This window comes from Rhinolophus sinicus, chromosome 2, assembly GCF_057876585.1.
Source record: "Rhinolophus sinicus isolate RSI-liver-muscle chromosome 2, RSI-T2T, whole genome shotgun sequence".
Classification (NCBI taxonomy): Eukaryota; Metazoa; Chordata; class Mammalia; order Chiroptera; family Rhinolophidae; genus Rhinolophus; species Rhinolophus sinicus.
This window is the reverse complement of record NC_142502.1, coordinates 172,647,063-172,670,873: the sequence shown is the minus strand read 5'-3', so window position 1 is coordinate 172,670,873 and position 23,811 is coordinate 172,647,063. Positions and strand designations below refer to the sequence as shown.

Here is a 23,811-nt window from a genome sequence, read left to right as displayed (position 1 = left end):
TTTGCCATAGGAAGTCATTACAGCCCGATGTGTAACCTCTAAACATGTCCCTGTTCTGGTAGCACCCCCGACTGCCCTTTCGTTTTTCTCTTATTGTGACCTTCCCGTGATACGCAGCTCTTCACAACGTTCTGGGTCGTGACCCAGCAACTCCACCGTCGCGGCCCAGAGACGCCGCTGGGAGCTGGGGAGAGGGAGGTGTGGAGAGGAACGTAGAGACCGAAGGGTGAGGTTTCCCAGGATCAAATTTCGAGACGGCACCCGATTAAGGATGGCCGATAGCCCTCCTCTGTCCGAGCCAACGGCTTTGCAAGAACTTAATGGCGACTTCAAGAAGCCAGCCCTGCCTGTGCCGTCGGTGGTGCGGGGCAAGTTCCCGGCCACCAATCCTTCAAACCCTGAGGAGGTGAAGGAGAGGCCTACGGCGCCGCTGGACCCCGATTCCGAGGAGCCTCACATCCCGCCGGCCCAGCCGGACAGCGCGGAGACGAGGAGTCCACCGGAGGAGCAGCAGCCGCGGACCCCCACAGCAGCTCCTGTCTCTGGCAGCCCGGCCCGGGGCCCCCCTTACCGAGAGCCGCCGTGGGGTGGCCCCGCCACGGGCCCCTACAGCCTAGAGACCCTGAAGGGCGGTACCATCCTTGGCACGCGTAGCTTGAAAGGGACGAGTTGCTTCCTTTTCGGGAGGCTCCCTAGCTGCGACGTGTGCTTGGAGCACCCTTCGGTGTCTCGGTACCACGCCGTGTTGCAGCACGGAGCGTCCGGCCCCGACGGAGAATGCGACGGCCGCGGGCCTGGCTTCTACCTCTATGATCTGGGAAGCACACACGGCACTTTTCTCAACAAAACCCGCATCCCACCCGGCACATATTGTCGGGTCCACGTCGGGCATGTTCTTCGCTTTGGTGGCAGCACCCGGCTCTTTCTTCTTCAGGTAAGTAGAAAAACCTAGAATTGAAATCTCTGGAGCGTGTCGGGTTGGTTCCCTGAGCTCCTTCAGCTTTCGCTGAGGAAGGAGATTCTCTTAGCGATTACAAAAGTGAAGGACTCTGGTCCCTTACCGCCAGACCTCTGGACACATTACCATATTTCTGAAAGTGACTTCAACAATCCTGAACTCTAAAATAATTCTTTCACTTGGTTCATCAGGGACCCGAGGAAGACAGAGAGGCAGAATCCGAGTTGACAGTAACGCAATTGAAAGAATTGCGCAAGAAGCAACAAATGATGTTAGAGAAGAATATGCTAGGAGAAGACTCAGATGAAGAGGAGGAAATGGATACCACTGAAAGAAAGAGAAATGCTAGTAGTCAAGAGGATGAAGTGGGCTGCACCTGGGGAATGGGTAAGACCTTCAAATTGCTGCTAGATGTTACTATTTTAAATTCATTACCCTCAAATGGTACCCTCAAATGTTTTTTTTTTCGTTTTAATACAATTTCGTGCAAATACAATTTGCACATGAAGTTACCAAACCCCAGAGAGATTCATTAACTTTTCTGATGTCAGAAAATTGAATTATGGGCACTATGGATTTCTTTTACTGTGTTTTAACAGTTCACTCCCTTGTTCAAAACTCTTCTTCATCATACAATTAATTTGGTATTTTTACCATTAAAAAATATTTTTTATTAAGTACTGATCTTGATAATCACTGGAGGGGCTGGAACTACATTCAAACAAAAATGGAATGTTATTCAATAGAGGCTATTCCCTTGAATTTTGTGTACTTTGTGTAAATATCCTGAAATATGAAATATCTAATCAGAGAAAGCTGGTCCCTTAGCCAAAGGAGCTAGGAACAGGTATTCAGGAGCTAGGAATATAAAAAGATAGGAAATGGATTTAATATGTTGGAAGGATGGGATATATATTATGAAATTACTGTGGTAAATGCCAAACAAAAGCTAGAAACCGTGCTAGAGTAAGCGTTTAGAGAAGGGAGCAATCACTGAGAACTTAGACCTACACTGTCCAATATGGTAGCCAGTAGCTGCGCTTTTTTTGTTTGTTTGTTTTTGGTTCTTGAATATGTACTTTTTACTGAAAAAATCATAAGTTAACATACAAAAATGTACAAACAGATGAGTAAATAATGTAATGACAAAGGACTATTTTTGTGAAGTGTTTTTTGAAACATCTTTAGATTTCAGTGCAAAATTGCACCCCGGCACCTCTTAAAACATAAGAACAAGCTCAAAAAAACGTAGTGATGGAAATAAGCTAGCTATGTTCAATGTCATCGTCAGTGGTGAGTGGATACAATCGATGCCATGTGCTTCGATTATAGTGTGGCCAGTCCAAGTCGACCTGTGCCCTAAATGTAAAATACACACTGAATTTCAAAGACTTAGTGTGAAAAAAGAATGTAAAATGTCTCATTCATAATATTTTTATATTGATTACATGATAACTTTACTTGTTTTTCTCGTTTAACATGGCTATTAGGAAATGTTAGATTACGTATATGGCTTTCATTGTATTTCCGTTGGGCAGCATTGACTTAGACCTTTGGGAAGCTGGAACTTGAAGGAAAGGCGTATCAGCCCTTATGAAGCTGAGCACTGGGAGTAGTGTTCAGGGCAGGGACTGATGATTTTAATGGAATAATGAATAGACCAGTCCATTTGAGAAGTATTAGGAAATTATATTGGAGGTAAAGTATGAGACTTCGGTGTGAGAGAATGAGAAAGCCAGGCTAAGGAGCTTAGATTTGTTTTTCCATAGAAAATGTGGTAGGTAATTTTGCTTTTAAAATATAGTGATGGAGAAAAAAAAGTGCCATGAAAACAAGTTTTAACTTGTCACACAATTTAGAAAACCTGAAGATGTTAATACGGGTGGTACTTTGGTGGTTCTTCCCTCCTCCCCTTCTTTTCATCACTAATAACTGTGTCTTTATGTAGCCTGAAAGGATAGTGGGTGTCATTCAGATAGTTTCTTCTTACGTCTGATCGTCTTTTCTTTCTTTTCCCATAACCTGTAGGAGAAGATGCTGTAGAGGATGAGGCTGAAGAGAACCCCATTGTCTTAGAATTTCAGCAGGAAAGGGAGGCCTTTTATATAAAGGATCCAAAAAAGGCTCTCCAAGGTTTTTTTGACCGAGAAGGTATGTAAATAGATTCTAATCCCGCTAATAAAATGTATCCACAGCAGTGTTGTTCTCTAGCTTCTTCAGATATTAAGAAATGCTGGTTTTATCTACTGCCCTCCTTGTGCAGTACTTGCTCTTGTGTTCAGGTGCTTCAGGTTTATTTTGAAAATAGTAATAATTTTGTTAGTCTTTCTTCTCATCTTGGAAGAAAGAACGTACTTTTTCCTGACTTGACTCATGTTTCTCAAAACATTTTGAATTTTGGTAGTGGGAGATTGAACCAACTTCTTGTAGTTTTTTGTTTCTAAATCACCTGATCGTTTGTAATTTCTAACATGGATTTTGACTTTATAGTATTTAAAAAATGTTTCCACAGAAGATTGTTTCATTAAAGATACTTTGAGAGAACATTTAAGTGGATATGTGTGTGTATGCATATATGTATGTGTGTATGAGTGTATGAATATATATCTACGTATGTAAAAACTGGTTGCAGTCTGTGCTTCATATTTATGCTTCTAAAAACCAGGCAATTGTGACAAATTAACAACTTAAGTCTACAACTTATAACAAATGTGAAAGCTACTATACAATGGACAAAGCTATGTATGGAGAGTTGATTGTTTTGATCTGAGTTTGCTTTTTTCTGCCTCAAGCTCATCCTAACTTTATCATCAGATGATAATCCCTAGGAATGAGAACTGAAATGCTTTGGAATTTAGTGTTCAATGTGGTAGGGGAACTTGATATTTTTATTTAACTTTTGTTCTCTTTTCCCTTTGTATCAACTGGTAATTTTCAGATCCTATTAAAATTGTTTTGTCTTTCTTCTTCCCACAGGAGAAGAATTAGAATATGAATTTGATGAACAGGGACATAGCACTTGGCTCTGCAGGGTGAGGTATGTTCTGTTCTCATTAATGTCCATTTCTGGAAAGTGGCCAGTTTCAGGTTTCATTTATGGGTATAGACAACAACTCAAAGAGTAACTTTAGTTTTAATTTTAGGCTCTTCCTAATCTTGGGCCTTGATAGTTTAGTAACACTTATATTATTGGGGAATGGGGTAGAATGGGTAAGAGGTGGAAGGGAAAGATTTGCAATCTAACCTTGGCAGGAATAGGATAAAATGAACGAAAAGATTGAAAAGCCATCTCAGAAAAACATGACTGTTACCAGAACATATTAATTTGTTTGTGAGAATTGGAGCTTAGTGCTGTGCTATAATTCCCTTCAAACCAATGCAGATTACCTGTGGATGATTCAACGGGAAAACAACTGGTGGCTGAGGCCATTCACTCAGGAAAGAAAAAAGAAGCAATGATCCAGTGCTCACTGGAAGCTTGTCGAATCCTTGATACTTTGGGATTGCTGCGACAGGAGGCAGGTGAGTGTGTGGGAACACTTTTTTTTTTAAAAAAAAAGAAAAATTGAAGGAAATTTTAACATATAAAAGATAATAAAACCTCTTTTTAGGGGGGAAATGTAAATTGTACACAATTCTATGAAGTGAGAAGAAAAAAGTCCCTATCTCAATACCCTAAGATAGCCATTGTTTATATTCTCTCAGACATTTTCTGTGCATACAGATGTTTGTTCAGAACTACATCGTTTAACAAAAAAACTCCTACATGAATGCAGTTATATATACTCTTTTGTGACTTACTTTTTTAACATAAGAATGTGTCATGGATATTATCCACATCATTGCGTTAAGTTTACTTCATTTTTAAAAAACTGGCTGGCTATACCATTATGTATTAGTAAGACTTATATTTTTATTCTAAAATTAACTTTTATTATTGTAAAGTAACTTATGTATAATATAAAACAAAGGCTTATAACTAAATACACCTACTGCTTGCCCTATCCATCCTCAGCCCTGTTCCCTAGTCATCTAGTCACCTACTGATTCTGTTAAGTTAGTATTTACGTGATTATGCTTATACAAACATTAGTAACAACTGAGCAATTTTTAATTCTTTTTGTTTTTCCTAAAGATAATAATTGTGTTTGTTTTAAATGAACAAACAAAACAAAACAGAAATAGACTCAGACATAGTAAATCAACTTATGGTTGCCAGAGGGGAAGGGTGTGAAGGGAGGGCAAAAAAGGTGAAGGGAAATAAGAGGTACTAATTTCTAATTAAAAAATCAGTATGCCACAGGGATGTAATATATACCATAGGGAATACAGTCAATATCTTAATAACCTTGCATGGTGTCAGATGGTTGTTAGACTTACATGGTGATCACTTCATTAGGTATGTAAATGTTGAATGAATGTCTTGTATACCTGAAACTAATATATTTTATATTAACTATATTTTAATTTCAAAAACAATCGTGGGGCGGACAGGTGGCTCAGTTGGTTAGAGCGCGAGCTCTGGGCAATGGAGCTGCCGGTTCAATTCCCACGTGGGCCAGCGAGCTGCACCCTCTGCAACGAGAATGAAGTCAATGAGCTGCCACTCAGCTCCTGCGTGGCCAGATGGCTCAGTTGGTTGGAGCGCGTCCTCTCAACCACAAGGTTGCGGGTCCTGCAAGGGATGGTGGGCTGCGCCCTCTGCAACTAACAACAGCAACTGGACCTGGAGCTGAGCTGCGCCCTCCACAACTAAGACTGAAAGGACAACAACTTGACTTGGAAAAAGTCCTGGAAGTACACACTGTTCCCCAATAAAGTCCTGTTCCCCTTCCCCATTAAAATCTTAAAAAAACAAAAAAACAACAAACAAACTTAAAAAAAATAATCGTGTTTGTTTTTCATGTGTTTGATTTTTTTTAAAGATTTTATTGGGGAAGGGAAGAGGAACAGTGTGTATTGCCAGGACTTTGTTAGGGAACAGCGTGCTTTTCCCAGGACCCATCAGCTCCAAGTCATTGTCCTTCAATCTAGTTGTGGAGGGTGCAGCTCAGCTCCAAGTCTAGTTGCCGTTTTCAGTCTAGTTGCAGGGGGCGCAGCCCACCATCCTATGGGGGAGTCAAACCAGCAACCTTGTTAAGAGCTCAGGCTCCAACCAACTGAGCCATCCCGCCGCCCCTGATTTTTTTTTTTTTTTTTATACCTCTTACTCATTTTTCCTACAACTTTTAACAGCCTTTCAATGTGTTTTTCCACGTGGTCAATCACATTAAGTAATTTATCAGTTCCAATCTTTTTGGAGACGTTTTTCCCGAAGAGTACTGTTCTCCTTTTAGGGCTTACTGCTCTCTAGACCTGCCGTAGAGCTGTCATCTGGAACTTTGCTGTCATCCTTGAGATTTCCTTTGCCTTTCTCCAGGGTTGGAATTTCCATTTCTTGATTCTCATATTCTCAGATTTCTTGGCTTATTCCCTTGTTTTAGTGGTGCACACCCCCTCGTAGTTTTAGCAGGCTAAAAAGCTGGTACAATAGTAGAGGGTATGGATGATAATAGTCTTCAATGGATTTCACATCTTTCATTTTTCTTTTTAACTTTCTTGTTTTGGTGGACATCCCCTCGTGGATTCCTGAAAAAGGATATATAGCAAGTACACTATTAAACCCTTCATTCTGAAAATATAGTTATTATAGCTATACTCTCAGTTCAGGGTCTGGCTGGAAATAGAATTCTAAATTGGGAGTAATTTTTGTTTATAACTTTGAAGGCATTGCTCTTATTACGTTACATCCAACATTGCTATAAAAGTCCTAAACTGTTTAGATTCCTGATTTATTGTGTCTTTTTTTTTTTTTTACTCACTAGAAGTTTGTACGATTTTCCCTTTGTTCTCAAGGTTCTGAAATTTAACTAGGATGTACTTTTCTTTGGGTCTATTCACCTACTTATCTGGGTGTTTGTTTGTCTTTTGATCCTAATCTTACCAGTTTAGGAGCATTTCTGGAATTATACTATTAATCATTTAATCCATCTGTTTGTTCTCTCTGGAATTTTGTTAGATATTGAATCTTTTGGACTGACCATCTAAGTTTCTTGTCTTTTTTCTTTTTTTATCTCTATCTTTTTGTTTTTTGTGGGAGATTTCTGCAACTTTATCTTTCAATCTCTATTTTGCTATCAAGATTTTAATTTCCAAAGCTCATCCTTTGAATTTTCATTTTTAAAACATATGTTTATTTTTATTGAAAAATTTTTTATTTATTGGAGAATACTGGGGAACAGTGTGTTTTTCCAGGATGTCAAGTCATTGTTTTTCAATCTAGTTGTGGAGGGCGCAGCTCACTGGCCCATGTGGGAGTTGAACTGGAGACCCTGGTGTTATGAGCACCTCGCTCTAACCCCTGAGCCATTTGGCTGCCCACTGGAGGCCTGGCTCCAAGCTCAAGCCGTTGCTTCTCACTGGTCCATGTGGGACTCGAACCAGCGACCTTGGTGGTATGAGCACTGTGTTCCAACCACTGAGCCAACCGGCTGCCCACTGGTGGCTCAGTTCCAAGTTCAAGTCCTTGTTTTCAATCTAGTTGTGGAGGGTGCAGTTCACTGGCCCATGTGGGAATCCAACCGGCGACCTTGTTGTTAAGAGCTCGCGCTCTAACCAACTGAGCCATCCAGCTGCCCCTAAAACATAATATCTTGTTGCTTCATGGATTGTAATTATCTCACCTCTGCTAATCTATTTTCTCCAGGTTGCTTTTTTTGTTTGTTTTGGTATCTATGCTCCGTGTTAGAGGTTTTTCTCATGTAATTCTTGGTTGTAGATTCTCATTTGGGGACAAAATATATATATTTGTAATATATAAATGGGACTCATTAATTTTGAGCAACACTATAGAATAGTGTGGGTGGACTTTTTGTTGGGGAACTCCTCATATAAGCATTTGTAGAGTATTCCTCTTCTGCTGTCAAAATTCCCCAGAGAGTACTCTTCTCCTGCGTGACAGGAAAGGACTGGCTGCCAGCAGTCCTAGAGCTCAGTGGTGGAAGATGGCTGAGCGGCTTCTCAGCATTCAGCTATTTTCAGGACAGTACTGTTTATGGAATATAGTTCCCATGCCCTCAACTGGACTAGTCAACCCAGTCCAGAGACTTTCTGTCCTACGCTTTCTAGAGATTAGCCTCTGGGTTATTTCTAGGGGTGGGAAGGAGGTGAGTAGGCAGTGGGGAGGAGCTGAGGTTTCTTACCCAGCTTTTACTGGTCCTCCTCATTTTAGCACTACCGTCTACCCCTGTTCCAGATCCTTTTGAGGATTCTGCAGTACAATCAGATTCCTTCTCAACTTTCCCCACTGTTGCTTTGGGATTCTTTTTAGTTCTGCTAAGTTAGTTTCCACTCATCTGCCTGCTTTCTAATATCCAAAAGTTTGGTGTTGCTGCTCCTCCTCCTCCCTGTCTTTCTGGATTAAAAAAAGTGTCTTTAAAAAATGGATCCCTTTAGTGCAATTTTAGTGGGGCATGGGGAGAGAGTGAAATTCAATATGTATGTTCAATGTACCATCTTAACCTTCAGATTATCAGGCTGATACTAAAAGGGACTATTTTGGTTGCAAATAATAGAAACCCAATTCATATAGCTTGGGGGGAAAGGTTATTGGCTCCAGAAGCTGGGGAGAATAGCTCACAGGATTGAAGAAAGAACTGTGTGAACCGGGGCCTTAAGTTCTGGAACCAGAACTTAGTCCTACCGAACTGGAACTCAGTATTACCAGGACACATATGACTCTGTGTGTGTGTGTGTGTGTGTGTGTGTGTGTCATGTGCGTGCACAAGTCTGTCTCAAGAGTGTGTGGTTTTATTTTGCAGACAGATTCTTATCCCATGGAAAAGCTGGATGCTTATACCCGCTCACTTTAATAACCTCATTGGAAAGAGAGCTTCTTTTTCCCTATATCTAAATGTAAATATGAGGGAAGGATTCTGATTGATCTTGCTTTGGTCACATGACTACCCCCAATCCAGATGGAACAGGGAAGGAATTTTCTAGAGGAAAGGGGGTACTTTTACCATTACAAGTGGAGTAAGATCGTGTAGGGTAGACAAAAAAACTAATAGCTACCATAGTCTCCTGTTGATGGGCTCAGAGTTTTACTATTACAAATAAAGTTGCATTGATATTTACAGGATAAATTCCTAGAAGTGGAATTGCGAGATCGATGTATTTTTAATGTTGACAGATGTTGTAAGATTGAACATCAAAAAGGTTATATCAGTGTACATTCCTACCAACTATTTGAGAGTCCCTTTCCCCATACCCTTGACAATTGGTTATTATTAATCTTTTTTGCGCTTTTTCCCCCCAGTGTAATAGGTGAGAAGTGGTTTCTCTTTATTTTAATTTGTATTTCTAAAGATTATTTTTTAAAAGTTTAACATTTTTTTCAAATGTTTGTTGACCATTTATAGTTCTTTTACTATGAACTGCTTTTCTTACTCTTTTTCAAGTTTTCTTTTGGCTTATTGGCCTTTTCCTCATTTGTTTTTTCTTTTTTTTACTCATTGATTTTTAAGAGCCTTTTGCTTATTATTAAATAAATTAGCCCTTTGTTTTAATTTTTTATTGTGGTAAAATATACATAACAAAATTACTACTTTAAGCATTTTTTAGTGTATAGTTCAGAGGCATTAAGTACATTCACATTGTTGTACAGCCATCACTACTGTCCATCTCAGAACTTTTTCATCATTCCGTATTGAATCTTTGTGCCCATTAAACACTTCCCATTCTTCCTCCCCCTTGGCCCTGGTAACCACTGTTCTACTTTGTGTCTCTGAATTTGACTAGTTTCCTCGTGTTAGTGGAATCATGCAATGTGTGTCCTTTTGTGTCTGGCTCACTTCACTTAGCATAGTGTCTTCCAGGTTTAGTTCTTTGTTCTCATATGCAGTTTGGCACCTTGGTGAATACTGTCTTTTAATAATTGATGGTGATATTTTCAGCTGCTTGTTTGCTTGCCTTCTTTCTTTTTCTAAAAACTCATTTCATTATCATTTATTTTATCTACCTTTAGTATCTCGGAAAAGGAAAGCCAAGAACTGGGAAGATGAAGACTTTTATGATAGTGATGATGACACATTTCTTGATCGGACTGGTCTGGTTGAGAAGAAGCGTCTGAATCGAATGAAGAAGGCTGGGAAGATTGATGAGAAGCCAGAGACCTTTGAATCATTGGCAAGTTTTATTTATAGAAGTAGCTGTGGTAGTTTAATTGTTTGAATAAAATAATGTATTATTGAAATTTTTAAAGCAGTAGCATTGACATCTGGTAGTAAAGTACAACTTGTGATCTGCAAATTTGATGGTAACAGACAACTAGTCTTATACAAGCTGGAAAAAAGTTTGGCTTGCTGCCAGAGACTCTATCCACCTCAAGGTGGGTATTGGTCCATTAGTGTGCATTCTTTGGATATGATGTCCCACCCCCCCTACCCCCCCCCCAAAAAAAAAAAGAAAAAGAAAGGAAAAGTTCCAAATTGGGACATTCTAAGATGAATTGAATTTAAACTTCTGGAAGTCAAATATGGCGAAAGGAATTTTGAGGAGTATAGTTTGATGATAGTCTTATTAAATAGTATGTCTTTCATTAAATTATCATAATGTAGCAGGTGTTTTCACTATATTAAGTAGTATTCAGAGCTTAAAACGTTACCCAGCATCTATCCTTTTGATTTATTATTGAAAACAAATACCTTGAGCTTTTTCTTTCGAGTAAAATAAGTGTTCTATACATTCTTTCTGTTTAATTCTTAGTCCTTTAATTCAGAAATTAATTAAATTAGAATTAAATAAATGAAAATGTTAACTCCATAGGGAACAAATTTAACTGGACTTTGAATTAATTCTCTTAAAGTTTTATAACAACAGTGAAAATAAGAGGAGAAAGCTACCATATTTTGAAAGGAGAAAAATATTTACTAACCTTGTTAATTTGACTGTTACAGGTTGCAAAGTTAAATGATGCTGAAAGGGAACTCGCTGAAATTTCTGAGAGACTGAAAGCTTCAAGCAAAGGTAAGGCGATGACTCATTAGACAAACATTTACTGAGCATCTGCCATATACAGTGCCCTGTGCTAGGCACTGGGCTATACTGATTAGTAAGACACATCTCATAGAATATGGAGCCTTTCTTAGTAGCACCAGCATTTGGGAACTGGAAAGAGCATTATAAATTATTTTGTGTAACTGCTTTATTTAATAGATGAAGAGAATGAAGCCCATTGAGGCCAGGTGACTCCCCACCATCTCTCAGCTATATATAACCTGTTTCCTTATTCCTAATATCATTAATGTCCTTCGTGCAGCTCTGTGTCAATGACTTTTCTATTGAAACTGTGGCTGAATTTTAAAACATTTGGGATCATCCTTCTAAACATGTCCCTTTCTTGACAGCTCTATCAGAGTCACCATCTCAAGACTCTTTGGATGCGTTCATGTCAGAAATGAAATCAGGGAGTGCATTAGATGGTGTGTCCCGGAAGAAACTTCACCTGAGAACTTTTGAACTGAGGAAAGAACAGCAAAGACTTAAAGGGTTGATAAAAATTGTAAAGCCAGCAGAGATTCCAGAACTGAAAAAGTAAGTTTTAGTTATATTTGGAATTTTAATAAACATCTTTTTCCTGTGTAATCACTGTTTGTTTAAAAATTTTTTAAATGTTTTTATTTTTCAATTACAGTTGACATACAAGATTATATTAGTTTCAGGTGTATAACATAGTGATGCGACATTTATATAGACTACAAAGTGATCGCTCTGATATACACTGGGAATTTTAAATAAGCATTTTTGCATAAGTAACATTTTGAATTATATCTTTATCTTAGATAATCATTTTTTAATAAAAATAGAATATAAGAAACCCATTAAAGCACAGAAGACAGTGACTGCATCGAGTAACTACCAATCTACTTAATCTGTGAAATATAGACTACTATAGGATTTTTAGAGAAAACTATATTGATTCCTCTTTCATTGGAAGCCTCTGGATTTTTTACTTCATCTTTTAGTGCAGGGTAAACTTCTTTAAAGAGCAACATATGTAACAGGCTAATTTCCCTAATACCGCGTTTCTCCGGAAAATAAGCCCTAGCATGATTTTTCAGCATGACATCCCCTGAACATAAGCCCTGATGCATCTTTTGGAGCAAAAATTAATCTAAGACCCAGTCTTATTTTTGGGGAAATGTGGTAGGTAAAGACCAATGAATGGTAAGTAGATAATCATCCACCCAAGAGAAAAATGGGCAAAGGATGTCAACTGACAGGCCACTGAAAAAGAAATACAAATAGCTCTTAACTACATAAAATGATGCTAAGCCTCACGCATAAGAGAAATGCAAATACTACAATGTAATGCCATTTTTATATATGATTTTAAAACCACAGATGAAAAATATGAGTGCAGATTGTCATTTTAACACCTGTATCTGTCATTCCTAAGAACCAGTTGACAACTGTTTAATATACTTTTTCTAAAGTGTGATTTCTTCCTTTAAAGAGGGAAAAGCATAATCCCCTAAAGTTGATTCTAATGTTAACTTTGATATTTGGGGGATTATTCGAAGAGATGAACTCAACTCCTTTTGTAGACATCTAGAAGATTTTTGAGTAATTTGTAAATAAGGTTTTGAGACTAATTTTTCTTAGACTTGGCTAGTATTTATGAGTGTGTGTGTGTGTGTGTGTGTGAGAGAGAGAGAGAGAGAGAGAGAGAGAGAGAGAGAGAGAGAGAGAGAGAGAGAGAGACAGGTTTCCAGTCTTTCAATTTGACAATATTTTAAAATTTTGTTCTATGTGGTCTCAACAAATATTGAAAATGTTGAGTAGGTTGCTTTAGCGATAAGCAGCCCTCAGTGAGCAGAATCCCGGAGGACATCTCAAAAAGTGGTACTGCCTAGATGAGTTCACTCACGGGGATAGTTCCTACAGAAAGTTTCTGGTTTTCGTTAGATCTGTGCTGTCAGTGCAGCAGCCAATAATCACACTTGTTCTTTAAATTAAATAAAATTAAAAATTCAGTTCCTCAGTCGCATGGGCACATTTCCTGTGTTCATGGCCACATGTGGCCAGTGGCTACTGGGTTGGACGATGCGGATATAGAACATGTTCATCATCGCAGCACGTTCTGTGGGACGTTACTGCTTTAGGTCGTCAGTAAGCGTTTATTCAGCCCCTCACCCCTGAGCACGAAACCTGCAACTTGATGCTGGGGATATTTTTCAGAAGAGTGTCTAGATACTGAGAGGTACCTCTTCCGATAGAGATGTAAAGATAAAATATTTCTGGAGCCCTGGATCATCTGTACAGAAAATTTATCCCCAAATACTAACAGGTTTGTTCAAAGATTGATGCGCAATTTGGATATTTAACAGTGATTCATAGATGAGTCCACAAAATTCTGCTTGACCCAAATGATATTTGAGTTACTTTACCGGTAGTGAGAAGGTAGGTTAGCACTAGAGTTAGACTTCCTGGGTTTCATTCTCAGCCCCATCAATTACTTTTTGGGCATTTTGAGGCAAATTATGGAACTTCTTTGATCTTTGCTTTCCTCATCTATAAATTAGAAATAATAATGTTGCAAAGATTAAATGAATAGCACTTAACAAAGTACTAGCACATATATATATATATATATAAAAAAATATATATATATATAAAATTTTCAAAATTTTTATTATTTCTTTATACCTAGCAACTATTTGTAACGTCATTTTTGTGGAGAAAAGATGAAAGTTCAGGAGGCATAATCCAGGGTAAACAAATTAACAGTGAGTTTTAAATACAACTCTGTAATTGTTTAACGTGGTAAGTCAGACCTTTGAGGTGTTTCTGTGCTGAGAGCTGTTGTGTGTGATTATGAAAAGTGTGGACTTCAGGTAAGTAAGGCACTGTGTGTCCTTTTCAGAGGTTGGTGGGTGGAAAATAGGGCTTTACACCGTGGATCCGTGTCCTGCCACTTAGAGGGGGTCATGCCTACCTATTCTCCTTTGCCAGTGACCTTTGTACTGTAGGCATCATTTTATGAAAGTGAAGTCATGTAACATGTTGTACGTTACCAGACTAAGGTAGTAGGCTTATCTTGCCATTACTTAATAAATCTGTCTGTGACAATCAGTAGTGTCATCTGTTCAGACTCTGCTGGCTCGACTACCTCTATCTTACTGGTGTATGCGTAGGTATTCATTTTGTGGAAATTGTTTTGCCAAGTTTCTTTGTCAGTGTCATGATGTTTTTAGATAAATCCTTGGCCTCACTGGAATAGGTAACGTATAATTATTCGTTCTTCCTAGGGCTGAAACTCAGACTACAGATGCTGAAAACAAAGCTAAAAAGCTCACATTGCCTCTCTTTGGTGCCATGAAAGGAGGAAGCAAATTCAAATTAAAAACTGGAACAGTAGGGGTAAGTTGTGGGGCAGGGTGTTAAACTTTTAGCTCTTGAGTTACCTGAGCTAATTCTTTTCTCTATGCTTTTCCAAACTCAAATGACTCAGTCCATAGTATGAGTCATTTTTCTCATAGTAATGTGAAAAAGGGCTGTGGGGTTGGTATGATCACATCTTTCCCAGGAGTTGGTTCTTGGAGATGTCTCTTCAGCTTAAGGTGATCAAGTATGGAAGAATAGATTCCTGCCAATGAATTTGCATGTAACTGATTTGTAAATTAGAGTACCAATTGAATAATTTGTGATTAATGTTGCACTTAAGAAAGGGTCTCCTGCATTAATTTTCTCCTGGTGGATAGATGTAATTTTCAGACTCAGCTAACATTGGTTAGTAACATAGGCTGTGCCCCTGCTACTGCCATGTGGTTTTTCCTTACCTCATTCTATCCTTCCAACACCTTATGATATATGGGAATTGTTACCTCTCACAGATGAGGAAACAGGGTCAGAGAGATTAAATACAAGATCACACCATCAGTTAGTAATTAGACCGGCAATCAAATCCAGGTCTTCTGTCTCTTGAGTTTTGTGATCTTTCTACTATCCTCTAATACCTCACTGATACATTTTTTGCTTTATGTATGTCCCTATTTGTACATTCAGCTTTTAAAAGGTTTTCATCACTCCAAAGAGCTAAGCCTTGTGTATTGGCATGCTAGGGCTGCCATAACAAAATACCACCGACGGGGTGCTTAAATAAAAGATATTATCTTCTCCTGATTCTGGAGGCTAGGAGTCCGAGATCAACGTGCCAACACAGCTGGTTTCCTCTGAGGCCTCTCTCCTTGGCTTGCAGGTGGCTGCCCTCTCGCTGCCTCTTCACGTGGTTGTCCCTTGGTGCACTTGTACCCTTTTTCTTATAAGGACACCGGTCATATTGGTTTAGAGCCCCATCCTAACAGCCTTATTTTTACTTAGTCACCTCTTTAAAGACCTTATCTCCAAGTATGGTTACATTCTCAGGTTCTGGGGTTAGAACTTCAACATGTGAATTTTAGGTGTACACAGTTCAGCCCACAACAGCTTAAATTAGGAAATTAGGGGAAACTGCCCTCTGGTGGCAGAGGTCTGAAGTCCCAGCCACATGTTCTGAGTGAGTGTGGTTTACTGAGTGAGAGATGGAAGCTTTTCTGTGAGTGTGGGTGGGGGTACTTATGTTTCAGTTAGAAGAAAAACTCTTCACTAAAAAGCTTTCCTTAGAGGATTACTGAACTAAATCCTGTATTTAAAACATGATATACCCAACATATACTTTGATACCTTTTCTCTATTCCTTAAGCTGCGATCAACTCTTTCTAATAATTACTTTTATTAAAAGGTCTTGATTAGAATATTTGGCCTTATTCTTCAAGAAATATCTTCCTTTTCCTCAGGATCTGTTTTACTGAACTACATGTCTTATTTCCTTGAAATTGTGTTAAATCTAAAATGAAAAGGCTGCACAAATGATTTATTTCTTAGAAATGTGTGTCTGATTTATTCCCTAGAAGATTTTGTAATGAATTAAGATCTTTTAACATCACAAAGGGGTGACAGGACAATTCCTGCAGCAGAACTCACCTGGAGGAAATGATTTAATTCCCTACAAGCTGTTTCAAGTGTTTCATACTTAATATTCTTTTGACCCTAGAAACTAATAAAGATACTTAATGGTCCATAGATGGATAAAATTTTATGTGAAAGCCCTATTTCCACCAAACTTTTGCAGGGTCTGTCAACCTAATGAGGTTAGACATTCTCCACATTTCGCTTAACCCTCTTGAAGAGATTGGCCTCAGTATCATTATGTAGAACTGCATGTTCATGGTTTTGTTTCCTCTATAGAAGTTGCCCCCCAAACGTCCTGAACTCCCTCCAGCTCTAATGAGAATGAAGGATGAGCCCGAAGTAGAAGAGGAGGAGGAAGAGGAAGAAGAAGAGGAGAAAGAAAAGGAAGAGCAGGGAAAGGAAAAAATGGAGGCTGGAAGCAGTAGGCCACAGCAGGAGAGGGAGCCAGCAGAAGCCGTGCAGGAAACAAGTCCTCCCACAGATGTCACATGTTCTAAAGAAGCAAAACACCATGGTAATATTCTTCTCCTTCCTGTGATACTCAGTGGGATGTTTGCATTAATTGTGGAAAGCTTTGAAAAAGCAAAGTCATTTTAACCTCTGAAAAAATGAAATTTATTAAATGACCAGGAGAAATTCTACAGTATGTAGAATGGGAATAATAATACATAACTTTGTAATTTAGATTCTTTTTTTCTTTTTTAAATTTGTATTACATTTATTGGAGTGATATTGGTTAGTAAAAGTATATAGGTTTCAAGTATACATTTGTATACTACATTATCTATGTATTGCAAAGCCAATTCTTGCCTGCACATTTTGACTGTATAATACGTAGTGATATGTGATATAGTCGACTCTGTGGAACCATACTTTCTTGGTCCTTCTTTGACTGCCAGTCTGTTTATTCTCATTGCAAAATAAGGGCAGGTATTTCCAGTCTATTCCAGAATTATGGAAAATTGAAAGCTGTGAAATCTGTAACCCCAGCTGCTGTGGACAATCCTGAGCTGCTGCCACTGTATGATTGGAGGGCAGTGGAATATGGTGGATGATGGGGCCTGATCATGTGGTCTCAGGATAAGCCTCTGTTACTCATTTTTCCCCCCAACCCTAAAACAGACGCTAAGCATAATTGTATCCACTGGACATACTTCTCAGGAAGCATCACGCCTTATGCATCTTTTTGTACATGGTACTTAGCAGAGAACCTGACACATAGAAGTCACCCAACTCAGCAAAGGTTTGATGGAAAAGGGAATTGATTGCTTTTTTAAATGTTTTTTTTTTTTCGATTATGAAGGGAATATATGCTCACTTAGAACCTGAATCATACATAAAAGTCTAACGAAGAAAAGAGAAATCTCCCACATTCCCATCCCGAAAGGTGATGTTTCTCTTTTTAGTATCCTCTTATCCCTTGTCAGCTGCAGGGGTTATTTTCCTGCAGGTTAGCCAAACTACTTAGCAAGATTAAGATTGCACAGAAAATAGGGAACATAAGGAAAAAACAAACAAACAAACAAACAAACAAAAACTGGCATTAATTGTGTGCATGTCTTCTTCTGAAACAAACCAGGCTTGTCTGTAAAAACACCAGGCCTGGTTTGTAGACCTTCTTTTGAATCACCTTCAGTTATTTTAAAAACAAACAACCAAAAAAAACCATTTCCTCCTTGGTGAGAGGTAAATTTTTGTCTTTTGCATTTTCCAAATGCTTGGCCTTTTCAAAAAAGATACTTATACATACTTTTTTCTGAGTCTGGTCTTTGATCCATACATTATGAGGGTGGCCCATAAACAGGTCAGCAGGAATTTTTTTAAGGGGCCAAAGCAAATATGTATGTATGAAAACAGCAGATTTTAAAATTTGGTTTATGCAATACATTAATTAGTAAATCTGCAGCTGATTAGGATTACTCCAGGCCTTTTTTGTTTGGTTTTACAACATTGGGAGCGTATTATACATGCTGTTTTATAATCTATTTTTTCTGTTTTAAAATATTCTTATAAAATCTGGTTTTAGTAAGGGACATAATGGTTCATCGCATGTATATGCCATAATTTATTTAATCAGCTTCCTATTGTTGGAGTTCTTATGTAAATTATTTGTTAACTTTTGCTGTTGTAAATATACTTATATATAATAAATCTTGGTGCTCATATCTTTTTTTGAATATGTTCCTGGAAATAGAATTTCTAGGAATATGTATATTTTTAAGGCTTTGGTAAGTATTACTGAAATGTGTTACCTCAGAGGTGGCCAATTTTTTTTATTAGTTTCAGGTGTACAAAACAATGCAGTAGGTTAGACATTTCACCCCTCACAAAGTGATAACCTCCCTCCCCCAATCTGTTGGAGGTGGCCAGTTTTTAAAGTGGAAAGTCGGTGTTTCTCTGAAAGATGCCTGCAGGCACAGTTATTGAAAATTTAATTTAGTTGAAGCTACTGATAATAAAACTGGATGATTATGTATGTGCTCAGCTTTTCTTGCTTTTTTGTTTCATTATTTCCCCACCACAAATTAAATAATAACAGTATGCTTTGGTTCTGCATTTTATAGAAAACATGTCTCAACCCAGCCAAGTGAAACAGAATACAGATTATCTAGAGATCCGTGAAACAGCTGCATCATCATGTGAGGAACCCTCAGGCAAGTAGCACAGCTGGCTCCATTGGTGCTCTGCACACAGCAGCCACTGGTGTCGCAGAAGAGGGTGGCAGTTAGCCTGATGCAGCACAGAGAACAGTCTTTAAGACACTGGGTGGATGCTGCTGCCAGTGTCCTGGACAGAGTTGGAATGTCTGATGCCATCTCATTGGCCTTTCCTTACTCCTCGTCTGCCTCCTGGGTTCCCTCTCCCTGACCTACAGAGCACCTAATGCCTTTAGGCTTCCCTCTGGCCATGCAAAGCCCTACACAGGTTCTCCCGGAGTTAATATGTGCCTATCATGGGAGCGATTCCAGAACTATTAAAAGAAATCTGTTGAAAGTTTGGCCTATTAAAAGGACTTTTTCCCCCTGGTTTTCTACTGCTTTTAACTGTAATGGTTAAACTACAATAGTACCCACTTTCTTTTACCTTTGAAAATGGTATGATTATATTCAAGTGTGTAGAATAGCCTTAGCATTTGAAAACTAGGTTATTAGTGAAGGGGAAATTCTCTCTTAATATATAGTCTTTACAATAGTAGAGGGATTTTTGAGAATTGGATTGTTACATGTTTTCTTCAATAATTGTAGTGCTGTCTTAGGAGGAATTTTTCTTTTCTATTTTAATTTTTTGGAAATAGCTGTTGCCTCTTTTAGTTATTTATTTTTTCCTTTTCTTAAATTAGCGTCAAAGGATGAATATGGGAAAAACAGAGATGAATTGAAGAAAAAGAAAGCTGCTGGTCCAGGCAAAGTAAGTACATTAGTCATAATCTTCACTTTTCTGGAAGTAAAAACGAATCCCCATGTCATGGAGCACATCCAGAGGAGTGACTCTTTAGGGATTATCTTAGCAGAGTTCCCAACTGCCTTATACCTCCTCTTCTAGAAGACTGGGCTCTCTTTTTTTTTTATTTTTTGAATTCTTTATTCTTGTCTCCATCCACTCTGCTTCCTGTAACTTCTCATATACCTCTTTTATTAATTTGTGAATCTTTTTTCATATTCTAGTATGCCATACAAAGACATTTGAGTAATATATTCTTATTTTTCTCCTTTTAGTACATAAAAACTAGAATGTAGTGTACTGCATTCTACATCTTGGTTTTTTCATTTGTCGTGGAAATCATTATTTACACCAAGAGCTTCCTACTGTGTGGATGTACTCTAACCAGTTCCCTATAGGTGGACACTCGGATCGTTTCTAGTCCTTTATCACAACAGGGCTGTGATGAATAACCTTTTGGATATAGCAAGTTCCCAGAAATGGGACTGCTAGCTTGTATTGGCAGGTCTTCAGACCACCCACAGGCTAGGTCACTCAGGAGGCCTCACGGGGCTCAGCATGTGGTTGTGCTCACAGCTGTGCTTTATTACAGCAAAAGGATACCAAGCACAGTAGCAAAGGGAAAAGGCACATGGAGTGAAGTCGGGGGAAACCAGGCACAAGCTTCTAAAGGTCCTTTTCCAGTGGAGTCACACAGGATGTGCTTAATTCCCGTAGCAATGAGTTGTGACAGTTTGCAATATTGCTAAGTAGGAAAGCTCATTAGAGGCTCAGTGCCCAGGATTTTTATTGAGGCCTGATCACGTGATCATCCTCTACATGACATGTACTCAAACTCCATTCCCCCAGAAGGAAGGCAGGTGTTCAGCATAAACCACATTGTTTTTACAAACAGTTTAGGCACAGGGAGCCGCTCTTATCAATTAGAGTAGTGGAACCCTCCTGAAATCCAAGTTCCCAGATGTCAGCTAAGGGCCAACTTGCAAACAGGCCTTTCAAAGGGTAGCAGTCAGGCTTGTTACGCTAAATTGTTTCTGCATCTAGATCAAAAGGCAAATGCCAAATTTCCCTCTATGGGGGTTATACCATTTAGAACTCAGATCTGTGTTAACTGCTCCTTTTAAAAAATACCACTTCACTCTCACTGGCTGAAAATCTGCTCAGTGAGGCCTTACAGAAAAAAAAAAATCAAGGTTCAGAGGGAATGCTCCCCCATTTTGATTACTTACGTCAAGGTCATTAATGAAAACTGTTCTGTCTTATTTTTTGTTTGCTGACAGGTGTAGGGACAATAATTCCTCGAGTTAAAATTCTTCTGAATAAAAGAACCTATCTTTTCTTTGCAGCTTCTATCAACACTCTCCTCCAAATATCCAGAAGACGACCCAGACTACTGTGTGTGGGTCCCACCTGAAGGTAGGTTGTTTGTACTTTTCTTTTCCTCTAAAATTTATTTATTTATATTTATGAGTATGTATTACACATTGAAGGCACTTAATAGGAAAGTTACGAGAGTGTGTAGTGGAAAAAGCTCCCTTATGGGGGAATAGGTAGATTAGAAGATTTAAAGATATATATTAATCAGTAACATACATAATATCTCACCACTTTTTTTACACAAATGGAAGCATATTCTATACCTTGTTCTTTTGCACTTAACACTCTATGGAAACCTTTCCCCAGTTATTTACAGACTTTTTTCTTTTTTTTAATGGTAGCATAGTTATTTATGATGTGGATATACTTTTACTTACTTAATCAGTTCCCTCAATGAATATTTGCTGTGTTTCCAGTCTTTTGCCATATTATAAAACAACTCTGCAATAAGTAACCTCTAACATATGTTACTTTGCAAGTGTGGAGGTGTGTGTTTAGAAAAAAATTCGTAAAAGTTAGCATGCTGGATCAGAGTCCGTGAACATTTTTAGGTATTATAAATTGCATTCTATAGAGATTGTCCTGGTTTATGTTCATACATATACCCTTATGGCAATATAGGAGATGCTTGTTTTCCCATATAAAGATCACAATTGCTTTTTCTCTGGTTTGAGTTTATAATATATTAGTAATTACTGTATTTTGCTGTGTATAATGTGCACTTTTTGTTCAAATTTGTGAGGGAAAAATAAGGATGCACGTTATACATGGGTAGTATTATATCAATTCCATAGCTATATAAATGTTTTAAATTATTTATGCTTATGAGTTAAAAGTGCAACAAGTAAATAAATAAATTAATGCTAAAATTCCTTTATAATACAAAAACAAGTACTTAAATATAAACAAAAAAATTTGAATTAAAAAATTAAAATGAAAGATTTTTTTCCCCTAGAAGTTTGGGCCATAAACGTGGGTGCGCATTATGGACAGGAGCGCAGTATACACGGCAAAATATGGTCCTAGAAATGTTTGGTTCTTTATCTGCTAATAAATGTTAGGGTGGAAGTGAAAAGAGGACCATATTTTGAAATTATGTACAAAAAGTCACATTTCTATCATAGAAGAAACCTCTTGATCTGTTTTACTTTTTGGCCCACTGATGTCTAGATATCTTTTCCCGCCTGACTTTGGAAAAATGAATGTATTTCTTTCTTTCTTTATACTCTGACCTAGGCCAAAGTGGAGATGGCAGGACCCATCTTAATGACAAGTATGGCTATTGATCGCTTCAGAATCCTAAAGGAAGACCTTGTGGACCATGTGACATGGGATATTTAGGAGAATATATCAAGTTGAATGTCCAGAGGAGTTCAGATGATCATTTTTAAACTCTGGTGACTGGCCTTTTCTTCCCTACTCTTGGTTTCCTAAATTTATTTATCTGTCCCATCTGATTCTCTTGAATTTGATATTATGTTTAAAAGTGTTTGTGTATGTATGTAAAAAGGAACCATATATTTTGTGAATTAGTAAAGTGAGAGACGTGACTGTTAAAAAGAGAAGGTGGAGATGTCTCATGTTTATTTAAGGCCACAGCGTCTTTCATTAAGCGTTAGGGATTGTGCTTTTCCTGAGCAATAGGGTGCTTCTGGCTGTTAGGCTCCAGGATTCACTGATATTGCCTCCTCAAATAAGTGTTGAAGTATGAGGTCATGCCATGTGTGTGATCCTGGGTGTCTCTGTCATTCTTAGAACTAAAAATAGATACACAGTTGGGGTTTCCTACTCCCTCTCACTATAGTCCTCCTGTCAACATTGAGAACAGATCCTGACTAACCAGGACCCAGTTCAGGACCATAGCGTACCTCGTGCCCAGTCCTGATAAAAATTCAGTCCTTTGAATGTCCTGGACTCTGACCAATCAGATCAGCCACTCCTTCTCTCCTGGAAAGGTGTAATAAGGTCATAGAATGAGAAGCTGGATATGTCCCGCCCCGTGTGGGTCTTCTCACCTCAGTGGAGAGGGGAATAAAAGTTCCTTCCTCTCTGGAAACATGAAGAAATGCAAGAAAATGTATTATTTCCCTCCATCCCACTCCACCCCCATCATTAATGCCTCACTTCCACAGGAAAGCAAAACCTAAGAGTGGAAACGAGGTGGAGAGCCTGTGTACTGGGCTGGAGGCAGACATAATGAGCAGGCAGGAGAAATGCTGTGGCCCAGCGAGAGAGTGGACGAGGATGGTGCTTTCCTAATACGGAGGACACGGTGTGCATGAGGTAGGCAAGAAGCAGTAATGGAGAACTTCAGTTACCCTGACAAACGTGGCACGTCTGGTCTGCTAATCGTGTTGTCCTTCATTTCTCACAAAACAATACTAGTGGTATTGTGAGAAACTATTATTTTGAACTTCATTTAGATCAATAGGGAAGAACTTGTTGATGTAAAAAGTGACAGGAATTGGGGAACAGAGTGACCATGCCATCTTGGATGAAAACAGTGGACAAAGGTCTAAACCAGATCAGTGGTCTTCAGAAGTGAAACTCTATTCAAACAAAGTTGTATGTGGAATCCTAATACCAGAACTGGTAAAAAAATATACCTGCTGTGGTGGAAGTGAGGGCATGGAGATTGAATGTACACATATGCACATATCCTCTCCTTACTCTACCCTCGCAATGAGCCTGAGGAATCCTAGGGGCTCCACAGAGCGTCGTCTGCTTTAGGAAGGCAGATTTCGAAATGTTCTGCGGATGGTAGGTATGGTTCCATGTCTAGAGACACTGAAAGCAAATAGGACTTCTGTGCCAAAATAAATATAAATATGTAAGTTGTGTAATTAACAGCAGTGGTCAGTGGACTTGATTCAAAAGACCTGCACATGAGTCTTAGCTCCCGTTTACTAAACAGGAGACTGGGGGCATGACTTAAATTCCCTGAGCCTCCACTCTTTTGTGTGTGAAGCAGGGACAGCAATGCT

At 38.6% G+C, this 23,811-nt stretch overlaps 1 protein-coding gene across 2 annotated transcripts; it reads left to right on the top strand.

The window, feature by feature from the left end:
• The first annotated feature begins 46 nt into the window (after window positions 1-46).
• On the top strand, window positions 47-23,097 carry SLC4A1AP (solute carrier family 4 member 1 adaptor protein). 2 transcript variants are annotated; one of them, XR_016020494.1, is made up of 15 exons: window positions 47-934; window positions 1,150-1,345; window positions 2,987-3,109; window positions 3,935-3,995; window positions 4,341-4,480; window positions 10,023-10,183; window positions 10,954-11,023; window positions 11,404-11,590; window positions 14,308-14,419; window positions 16,286-16,523; window positions 18,574-18,663; window positions 19,350-19,417; window positions 20,797-20,866; window positions 22,064-22,224; window positions 22,960-23,097. XR_016020494.1 is itself a non-coding variant. In XM_019735276.3 (14 exons), the coding sequence occupies exons 1-14, from the start codon at window positions 272-274 to the stop codon at window positions 22,111-22,113; spliced, it is 2,229 nt and encodes a 742-aa protein (XP_019590835.3). In that variant the 5' UTR covers window positions 47-271; the 3' UTR covers window positions 22,114-22,392. The 2 variants fall into 2 exon arrangements, 1 of the variants encoding a protein (XP_019590835.3); XM_019735276.3 differs by lacking the exon at window positions 22,960-23,097 and having other exon boundaries at window positions 22,064-22,392.
• Window positions 23,098-23,811: the final 714 nt, after the last annotated feature.